This window comes from Anastrepha obliqua, chromosome 3 (genome assembly GCF_027943255.1).
Source record: "Anastrepha obliqua isolate idAnaObli1 chromosome 3, idAnaObli1_1.0, whole genome shotgun sequence".
Classification (NCBI taxonomy): Eukaryota; Metazoa; Arthropoda; class Insecta; order Diptera; family Tephritidae; genus Anastrepha; species Anastrepha obliqua.
The window spans coordinates 121809592-121820645 of NC_072894.1; the positions used below are offsets into that span (position 1 = coordinate 121809592).

General features: G+C 35.9%; 1 protein-coding gene across 1 annotated transcript; it reads right to left on the reverse strand.

Moving 5' to 3' along the window:
• Nucleotides 1-4757: 4757 nt before the first annotated feature.
• LOC129240957 (protein Exd1 homolog) lies at nucleotides 4758-9560 on the reverse strand. The gene is made up of 2 exons (XM_054877038.1): nucleotides 8543-9560; nucleotides 4758-8476 (listed from the first exon to the last, which is right to left on the reverse strand). The coding sequence occupies exons 1-2, from the start codon at nucleotides 9365-9367 to the stop codon at nucleotides 8204-8206; spliced, it is 1098 nt and encodes a 365-aa protein (XP_054733013.1). The 5' UTR covers nucleotides 9368-9560; the 3' UTR covers nucleotides 4758-8203.
• Nucleotides 9561-11054: the final 1494 nt, after the last annotated feature.

Here is an 11054-nt window from a genome sequence, read left to right on the forward strand (position 1 = left end):
AAATTTGTTGTCGTACAACCCTGTGTTTTCTGTGTCATCGCTAATTATTATCACGAATGTAAGGAGAAGCGTCAAAGTAAAAACTAATTAAAATTGACCCCGGCAGAGAAAATAGGTCCGTAAACATAATTCTAATAACATGTTGATTAAATATTATTAATTATGCATTCATAGAAAAAGAAAGCGATCACTGGCACAAAAAAGCAGTCGATCTTCTTCTGGACTTGCGATTGGAGAAGCTGCCGCAACTGCGAGGCTGCAAAGGAGCTTGCATGTATATGGAGACATAACAGTGGCAATGAGCAGAAGAGGCTTTTTTTTCTTTTGTTTTCATAAATTGACAAGCTGATTGCCAATTTTCCGGCTAATCTGCCATATGTGAACGGGTAGATTAATTGTTGTAGGTCTATTGCTATTCCCAACATATGTGAATGTACTTTAACTAAAGATATGTATTTAGAGGGAATAGTTACAACTTCTTACTCACCATATATTTCTTAAATATAACACAATAGGCGTAATCTTGTATTTTATCAGATTTTTATAGCAAAGATCTAATGAACGGACTTTGTTGTTGGACGGTTGTTTTTAAAGACAGTATCTGATGTAATTTCTAGTCCAAGGGCATGGCGTAATGAACAGGTGAAGTACGTACCCAGCTTTACTTTTTTCGAAGTAGAGCTCTATGATTGATGAACTCATGGTTTTGAATTCTGCGGCGGTTACATTTTGATTCGGCAACTATTATATATTTGATATTTTTCAAAAATAGTATTCATTACATCCCCAATCGTTAAGGGAATTACATTTTTTTTAATACATTTGTTAAAATTTTCGGTAGATCCTAATAAAATCATTTGTATTCATTTGCATATATAAATTTTAAAACTTATATTTATCAGTATGTAATAACGTACAACCTTTGTTCATGGCTAAGAATTCAAGTTCTCATTGTTTAGTTTTTTGAAATTTTTTTTATTCTTAAACATATTTGCGCGCTTCATTATATACATATGTAGCACTTAGAAGAGTGTTCTCTATACGAATTGTTATTTCTTAGAAGATTAATTGATATTGGCACATATTTTTATGCCAATGCTATACTGTGAATCGCTTCTCTCTAATATTGGACAATAAGTCCCGTTAACTTTTTGAATGTTTCTTTTTGCCATGGCCTCTGGTGACGATACAGCATGCTTGACTGCGCTTTGTATGTGTTAGTGCAGTCGGGTGGCGTCGTGTCACACATACTTGTTGTCGGTAAAAATCAAAAATTTTAGATATTAGCGTCAAGCACCCGACACGCACACATATAAAGTTCTTGTCAAACAATGCTTGACCGTTACCAGAGGCCATTTGTTATAATTGGAAATCTAATTGTTTCCTTTAACCCTTTCGGTCCGAACGGGACTTATATGTCCCGGCACATGTTTGAAGATACCTAGCCTGGAAATTAAGCGAATTTAATGGACTTTATTTATCCCATTTCGTAGTTAATGCCATTCTTAACGGTATTTCCTTCCGTTATTTGAAGTTAAATGGTAAACACGTGTTCATTAGTCAAAAAACAAACGCAAAAGTGGACGCGAATTTTGCAAGTGGTAGGTTTTTTTGCGATTTTTCGTGGTTTCTTCAAAGTTTACTGAAAATACATTTATTTATTGTGCTAGTGCTCTATTATTATATTGAAGTAAGTAAGTAAAAGTTTTTGTGTTATATAAAAAATTACTGGCACTTGTATCCTGGTGGGACTTATGTGTCCCATCAGTATTCTTGTTTGCTCCTTACCATAAGTAAAAACCAATTTTTTTATACTGTATTACTTGCTCATTGATTTCTTCTTTTCACTTTACTGAAACTAAATATATGTTGAATTCATAATAAAACAAACTTCAAACTAAAAAATTCATAATAAAACAAACAAACGATATTGGATCATAAAATACTAAGCTGGACAAATGCGTCCATAAAAATACTGAGGGGACATATATGTCCCAGCCCCTCCCACCCTTTTAACCGAATACAATGATGGGACAAACGACTTTTATTTCACCCATTGCAACTATGTATTAAACATATAAAATAATTTGTATTTCCGTTAGCGGCTTTCCGTACCGAAAGGGTTAAAACCGTTATTGGGAACGAAACCATTGCTCACTTGAAAAGAAAAAAATATTTCGGACCTTTACGAAAAGATACAGAAGAAACAAAAATTGCAGAAATAATGGAACAATGCTAACAAATCGGACAAAAGAAAGTCCGAAAGACGTCTGCCCGATAGACTACAACTCACCAGGCCATCGTTAAGAAAAATAAACTTGTCCATTTTAAGTCCTCTCGAGTGATAACGCTGGAAATGAGGAATATATCCTGAATATATCAAGCAGATTTGTGCGGCGATTACATAATGAAAATACATTTTATGGGCACGTAATAAAAACAAATAACTACTGTCGGAAAAAATATTAAGGCATTGTCTTTCATAATTTCCCATAAAGGCAAATACGTCAATTTCTGGAAAAAAATACTTGTTTATGATTCGTCCTGATGGGAAGACTTTGATTTATAGTGAAAACCTGCAGGAGTTCAACCACCGGAACACAACAAAGCCCTTTAAACACGGTGTGGGTAACTTAACTGTGTGGGAATCATTTTCTAGGAATGGAATTGGACGAATTGTGAGAATAAATGGCAATACGGATAAGTGTGCTTATCTTAATATTCTCAAAAGTACGATGAAGTGATATTCTTTTGGGCCTATGCCACTACACTGTTGTTGTTTTAACAGCATAGGTAGCCCTGTCTGTGTAGGCATATCATCGGTCGTCTTCGTCTAGCTCATCTAGGGGTAGGCCCAGGAAACATGCTGTTTCGACGGGTTGGGTCCAGAGGGAGAGGGGGGTTAGATGAGACGGTTTGAGGGGGCATGTGAAGAGGTGGTTAGTGTCGTGCGGGGTACCTTCACATGCCGGACATGTGTTTGATAGAAAACACTTTTTCTTCATTTTGGTGTTTCACCGGGATTCGAACCTACACTCTCTCTGAATTCCGAATTATAGTCACGCATGAAACCATTCGGCAACGGCGGCCGCTGTTTTACTAGGTCGTCCAGTAAAAATTGTCATCGTTATATATTCATGTGTTATTGTGGGGGAGTGCGCTATTTCTCTGCTCATATCTGTATATATAAAAGGACATCTTTTTTTTGTATATCTTAAATTTAAGATTATTCTACCTCTCGTACTTGAAAAGATAATTTTTTTTGTTAATTATATCCCGTTCTCCACAAAGAATCAAAAGAAAAAACATACAAAGAGGCACACTTTGTTGTTGTTGTAGCAGCATAAACATTCCCCATACTTACATACGGGGAATGCTGCTGGAGTGGCAGTCCTTGGCCGGATATAAATCCGGGTCGTTTCGGTAACGTAGAACTGACTGTCGTGGAAACGAGGCACACTTTGTATAAGGCAGTTGTTGTTGTAGCAGTGACTAATCGTTTGCATTGTTTTTCTTACGTCTTCTAATTATATCATTAACCAGGCGCATAAATGGAGAAAAGCGATCTTTTACCGCAAATGGTGCTCGGTTTTTTTAACGATTTCTTATTCCAAAAGGTCGTGAATAAGATCATTAAAATGCCGCAAACCCCTAAATACCACTTTTAAACATTTTTTTAACCTTCCGTTGGGAACTTTTTTAAAGCTTTTGGTTGGACACCCGGGTCTTCCTTTTTTTCGTTCCGTTCAAGGATCGTTTTTAAAAGGTTAAACAAACAACTTTTCAAAGAAGCGTTTTAGATAAATAGGGGCAGGTTCTGTTCGTTTGTGTTGTGTTGAACCTATCACGAATTTAAACGCCTATAACTCAAAAAATACTACTCCGATTGACAAAAAATATACCAACTCAAAAACCGAAACACCCTTTTTGGCAAAAACACTAGTTTATAACAAACTTTTCTTTACTAATACACCTAATTCTCTTTTTATACAATCGATACGTTCCCAAAAAATTCGTGTAAAAAGATAATTAGGTGAAAATAATTATTTTTAGAGTTCATTTAAGAATTCGTGCTTACACATTTTTCTGACGGCAAAATATTTCAAATTGAGCATTCTTAAACTCCCAAAACGATAGGGTTTAATTGACTGACCGTTCATACGAGAATTTGAGTCATCTATTGTTACGAGGAGGCAGCACCCGCCAGAGGTAATGGTTTGAGCCGCTGTAACCGAAAATAGGCGGGCTTCTACCATTTTCATTGAGCCTGGGGTCAAGGTGAGTGCGAAATATTATCGGGAAAGTATTCTGGAGGTTGCTTTGCAGCCGTGAGCAGACAAACATTTCAGTGGCAGACCATGGACGTTTCAGCAGGACACGGTACCGTCTCACAAAGCTTGAGTGAACCAAGAATGGCTAAAAACAACGTTCCGAACTTCATAACGTCCACACAATGGCTCTCAAATTCACCAGACGCGAGTCCGATGGATTATTCTATTTGGGCCATGTTAGGGAGCAAGGTCCGAACTAAAAGATTCACCAGTCTCGAGAGCTGAAAAAAGGTATTGTCCGCGAGTAGGCCAATATACCTGTAAGTCACATTCGGACAGTTTGCAATTCGTTTCTGGACCGTCTCACGGACATAGTCAAGGCAAAAGGTGGTTATATTGAGCAAACGAAAATGTATTCTTAATTTTGTATTATTTTCACACATTTTTTACTTTGAATTGAATAAAAGTAATTTTCCAAACTAAATTTATGGTTTAATTGGTTACGCTTCGAGTGCCTGACCTTGTAGAGAATTCGCGGAAAACTATTATAATTTCGTTGTTGTCTGCGGAAAACATGTAAACATTAAATACTTTGATAAATTGGACCATTTAAATGATTTCGAGTAAATAAATAGTACCCAAACCCGATCATAAAAACGATTTTTCGAAATATCTCGACCACAGCGGCACTTACATAGCGTGCCTAAAAAAGCTCGCGAATCTTAACAACTCACCAAATTTCCCTTGTAATCGAATGAATGAACGGTTTGAATGCATACTCTACAAATTAACAAGCTTTTACATTTACATATACTTTTGTATGTATGTTTATAAAATATTTCATTTGCGTTCTTTTTTTAAAAACTAAATATAGCAACAGCAGAAAAAATTAAAGTATAATTCATGGTTTACTAAAATAATTTTTTATAATATCTGGAACTCAAAACTTTGCTCAAATGACATAATTCAAATCAGTAAATATTCATACATAGTAATATAACGGTAAATGTGAGTTTTCGGGTAAATATGTACATTTGTATATCACTTATTATTTATATTCAATTGTGCGTCTCAATTTTAATCGTACCATTTTCGATTTACATCATGAACTTACTATTTTGACAATAGATGCCGCTTAAGGACAATAAAAACTCTTAAACCCATTTATCATTTTTACTTTTCACTAAGTTTTAAATTTCAAAATCTTCAGCGCCGACATTTGTAAGATTTTCAGGATACTACTTCTTCATTTGGTCAACAATTTCAAAACAAAAAAAAAACACAAAAACAAAATATCTTCTAAAATGTACCGAAAACTTCACACCTAATGCCCACAGGGACTTTGTAAATCTCACCCATGTAAAAATTTGTTTTTTTTTTTAATTTTTTGGTCGGAACGGTCTGTACGAAAAATCCCCAAAATAGCGGCCAGTGAGTGAAAGTGCAAATCATTGAGTTAATCCGAGATATTTTCTGTCGTGAACAAAATTGCCTTCAGCTTAAATCTCAAAGAAAGCATTACGACTCTTTGATTGGGCTCAGAGCACGCCTTGTGGAAATGTGATGCAATCTATCAATCTGTTTTATTTACAATATTAGCCATCATATAGGGAAATTTGGCCTATCATAGAACTTAACTGTGAATTTTTTGCCTTATCTGATTTAAAAAAAAAATAATAATAATAATATTCCCAGACATGGCGAAAATTACTTCTTACCCTCAAAACATTTTCCATATATCTGAGGAAAAAATCACTTAAAAGCAAAATAAGGATGTAAGATACAAATGCATGCTCAATAAACAGCAAAACAAAAGCTTTTATCAAAAACTAAAGAATTTATAATATCCAAACATCGAAGAAGAGAAGCACTCGAGCAAAAAAAAAAATTTTTTTACTTTGTCTTTCAATGATGCATTACAATAATGAAAACCTCTAGTCTACTTTTTCCTTTAAACAAAAAAATCGGTTGTAATGAACAATTAAGTTTTTGCTTTAAATTTCTTTAAAGTCTTTAGTGGGAAATTGCTAACAACTTTCTAAAGCTGCTCATACAAAAACCAAACTCTACACCTCCCTATTATATGAAGTATAGGATCAGTAATTGATATTGATTTATATGAGACTTTCATGCTTTAGCTTTAGGTTGCCATAATTCTTTGTACACTCCGATAGTTAAAGACTAGCTATTCATCAGGTCTCACTGCCGATAAAAAAAAATGTTTAAGAGATCAGTTTTTTTTAATAGCTTCATAAAGCTATTCCTTTTAAAACAATAAAGAAAAATTTTCCACTTCTCTATTATTAGAAGTCTAGGATCAACAATATAATCCAACCAATTTATATTTACTTCTGATACCTTCAACCCCAAGCTTTAGATTGCAGAGCAATATGGGCTAATGGAATAGAAAATAAGAGCTGTTGTTGTTGTAGCAGTTTACTAAATCCTGGCAGTGTGGTGTAGTCACCGATCGTCTACGTCTAACTCATCTAACGGTAGAGTTCTTGTTTTCTGGTAGTAGTGTACAGCTGAGCATTAACACTCATTACGTTCGTTTCCACGACAGTCGGTTCTACGTTACTGAAACGACCAGGATTTATATCCGGCCAAGGACTGTCACTCCAGCAGCATTCCCCGTATGTATGGGGGGAACAACTCATTACGTTGATAAAGCGCAATTTAAGCTACACCCGTGAGTGTAGAAATGATACAATTTTTACATCGTGTTTTTATGGAAACTGAAATTTTGGATACTCTTTACAATATTTAAATTTTGCATTACAAACATTTATTAAGAGTAGTTTACTTTTACGCTTCTTCATTCGTCGTAATCGATGACAAATTCAAGTAAAACAGGGAATCTTCAGTGATTGTACTGTACCAAGCATTGCACGCAGATATAATTGGATGAATGTTTTCCCATTAATGCCGCATTTATAAAACTTTGAAAGGATATCCACGCCTTAAGTATCCATATCACGATATAAAAAATAAAATAAAATAAATAAATAATTGGCGCGTACACTTGTTAGGTGTTTGGCCGAGCTCCTTCTCCTATTGGCGGTGTGCGTCTTGATGTTGTTCCACAAATGGAGGGACCTACAGTTTTAAGCCGACTCCGAACGGCAGATATTTTTATGAGGAGCTTTTTCATGGCAGAAATACACTCGGAGGTTTGCCATTGCCTGCCGAGGGGCGACCGCTATTAGAAAAATGTTTTTATTAATTTTGCTTTCACCGAGATTCGAACCAAGGACCTCTCTGTGAATTCCGAATGGTAATCACGCACCAACCCATTCGGCTATGGCGGCCCACACGATATGTATGAGAAAAATATCATCGGGGTTTGCTTCAGCTTAAAGGCATATATGTACAAATATTTAATATTTTACTTGTCCAGAAACACCGTAGGACGAATGTGGAAGTTATTTTTTTATAAACTACTTTAACTGTAGAACACGGCTTGCATTTGCAGATTACGAAAAAAAAAAAAAAAAAAAACGTATTAATCAGTCTTGTTGAAAAGCAAAAGTTGCAGTCCCACCCCATTTTGGTGTTGGTTTTTTTTTCAATTTCGGTGAGATTGAATAGATTTTTTTTCTTGTCGACAATACCTTTGAAGCCAAAAAATTTGATCAAAATCGAAATCACGAGCATTATTCACTACGATATTGAGCAAATTTTTCGGCATCGAAATGCAGTACAAGACTGAATATGTTACTGTTACTGTTGTTGTACCAGCATAAACATTCCCCATTCTTACATACGGACAATGCTGCTGGAGTGGCAATCCTTAGCCGGATTTAAATCCGGGTCGTTTCGGTAACGTAGAACCAACTGTTGTGAAAACGAATATGTTACTGTATTATGCATTGCTTACGTAGTGGCGTTCCGAGCTACTATACACTTATGTTTTGGGCTATAGTACAAAATTAATTCAGCTCATTGAATTTGAATGCAAAATCGTTTGTACTGCGCTTTATATGTTGAAATCCTGCTCTACTCTTTCGTTGCATTTCCAGCGGCGTAGTAGCATCTTCGTTTTCGCAAAATGTATGTGAAAAATTTGTACATTGGTTGTAGAAGTTTCGCAGCATATGTTTATGGAGGAGGTGCTCATATAACTTCAATTGATATATAGATTTTTTTGCTAATACTTGACGCAATTTAACGGAGAGTGGCCGTTTATACGGATCATATTTATGCTGCAAAATACAAGGGGCATAACACAATTTTTTGTATTCATTTACAAACTACAATTTTCTACTTACGTTACTATCTTCATCGGGCTGAAAGTAAAGATGTGTTATATTCAATGTTTGCTCTACAGCTTCTATTAAAGTGGTTGGTTCCTTGCTACCACGAACAATTGATACCGCTACAAAAGTATCGAATACTCCACCTAATTTAATGCCATGACGATTTTTTAACTGATCAAGTAGTCTATGACTGTAGTGAACAGCTTTGCGCGGTCGTTCCGCCTCCAGTATTTGCTTCATTTCGCGAAAAATACTTCCCAGAGCAATTATGTCAAAAATGTATACCGCTTGATAGGTGGCAACTGCCATCACTGATGTACGTTGTGCTCGACCAAAATCAACCGGCTCCATAACAAGCGCAACTATCGGTTGAACGCGTATGTCTGCCAATGCTTTGTGATATCGTTGATCTGTTTGCGTAATGTATACCACAGAATTGAGTTGCTCATGAATCAGATCTAATTCAGTGCTACTTAGTGCAACCTCGATTTCTTGTTTGTGTTCAGGCAAAGATGTTGGTGACTTTTGCGGTGTATTGTAGCTGCTGTAACTGTCTGGATCAACGTCAGACGCTGTAGGAGATGTTCCTGTATCGCTTCCACTATTTGTGTTACTCGATGCTTCCCCACTTCGTATAATTTGTAACTTTTTTATTTGAGGAAACGCCAAAATTTGTGGCGAGTTATACGAACAGTTGGAACGTTGATCATAAGCGTTTTCTAATTCTATTATTTTGCGCTTGGGGTCAACGAACTTCAATGTGCCAGTTAGCAATTCACTGGACGTTTCTACCATCAAAATTTGGCCCAATTGTAGCGTGATGCCCAGAGATTCCATTTTGTTTTGATATATTTACAGTTAGCAAAATTTGTACGACCTTTTAACGAAGTATCCAATGTACTGAGTGATAACAACGTAGGAGTTTAAGTTAACCAAACATATTACCATTTACTGTTTGAATGATATCCTCTGTTGCTATTGTTTTATTTGGTGGCGATGGAATTTTATGTTTAAAACCTGAATTACCTGCCAAAAACGATACGCGTTTATAACCATAGATGTTATCTATGCCATAGATGACTAGATGCCAAACTCTTTCATTTTGAGAGAGAGAGCGCCCATGAGCTCGTTTCAAAACTTGGCAGCATTCACACATTATGGGATTTTGAGCAGCTGATAGGCGAAATGGCGGGCTGCCAGAGAAAACGTTCCAAAAATAACAGACGAAAACAGTTCCTTTTTGCTTAATGGAGAAATTACGCGTTTGAAATGTTTATAATTATTTGTCTTAAAATTAATTTAATTGAAACATAATAATTTAATTTGATGGGAGTTTTTAGAATTTTCCGAAGCTTTTTATATCCTTTTCGGCTTCTACTTTTAATTCGTCTTGTGTACATATGTGAATACATTTTACATACATGTAATTTTATTGGAAACTGTGTGTTGATTTATGTCTTTAAATTTGAATATATGTAAGTATTTTATGCTTAAAAAGCTTAAGTAAGAGAACTGAATTTGAGTTTCAAGTATTTTGCAAACATACTTAATTATTTTTAGGTTATAAAAAATTAAAGGCTATCTGTTTAAGCTTTATTCTTATATTAAAAAAGTGCAATATTTTATGTATTTATTCATACATTTTTCAGTTCATTACTCTATTATTGTTATATAGCATTTGTATTGCAATTTTGAATAATTTCATTTAAATATTTTGGATTTTTTAGCTTATTTAATATATTATGCTTATTTTTATTAAATGTAGGTGTATACGGGTGATATAAAGCTACTGGGCAACCGCGCACTATATACTAACCTCAATAGCGGTGTAGAAACTAAAAATTCCCAATTATTGTTTAAAAAATACCCATTCAAACTTTCTTCCGGTGTGGCTTTACTGACGAATGTTATAAAAAAAAGCACATTTGAGGGTGGGCAAGGCGAATAAATAAATAATAAATTCACCTTGAGGGTGGGCAAGGAGGAAATTTTTGGTCCCACAGTCGGAAAATTCAGCCTGCACAACGAAACATTCGGTAACGGACAGAGGCTGATCGACTTCGCCGGCGCCCGAACCATGGCAGTCTGCAGCACCAGATTCCAGCATAAAAAGATACACCAAGCTTCCTGGTTGTCTCCTGATCAAAAAACGCGAAATCAGATCGATCATGTTGTGATAGATGGAAGACACGCTTCTAGTGTATTAGATGTACGTACGATCCGAGGACCCAACATCGACTCGGATCATTACCTTGTTGCAGCCAAACTGCGCACACGCCTCTGTGCAGCAAAAAACGTACATCTACCTACGCAAAGAATGTTCGACATCGAAAAGCTGCAATCACAACAGACAGTCAGAAGATACGCCACTCGACTCTCACTCCTGCTCTCGGAGAGCACTGCCCAACACACCGGCATGCGCGAGCAATGGAGCAACATTTCTCGTTCCCTACGTACCGCCGCCGAAGAAGAAATCGGATTCCGGCGAGCCCGAAAAAACAATTGGTACGACGAGGAATGTCAT

What these genes read in the sequence shown, in the direction of transcription:
- LOC129240957 (XM_054877038.1), bottom strand. Translation starts at nt 9,367, where the DNA reads ATGGAATCTCTGGGCATCACGCTACAATTGGGCCAAATTTTGATGGTA. An exon ending in AGCCCGATGAAGATAGTAAC is followed by an intron (nt 8,477 to 8,542) that starts GTAAGTAGAAAA and finishes TGTATTTTGCAG; the next exon opens with CATAAATATGATCCGTATAA.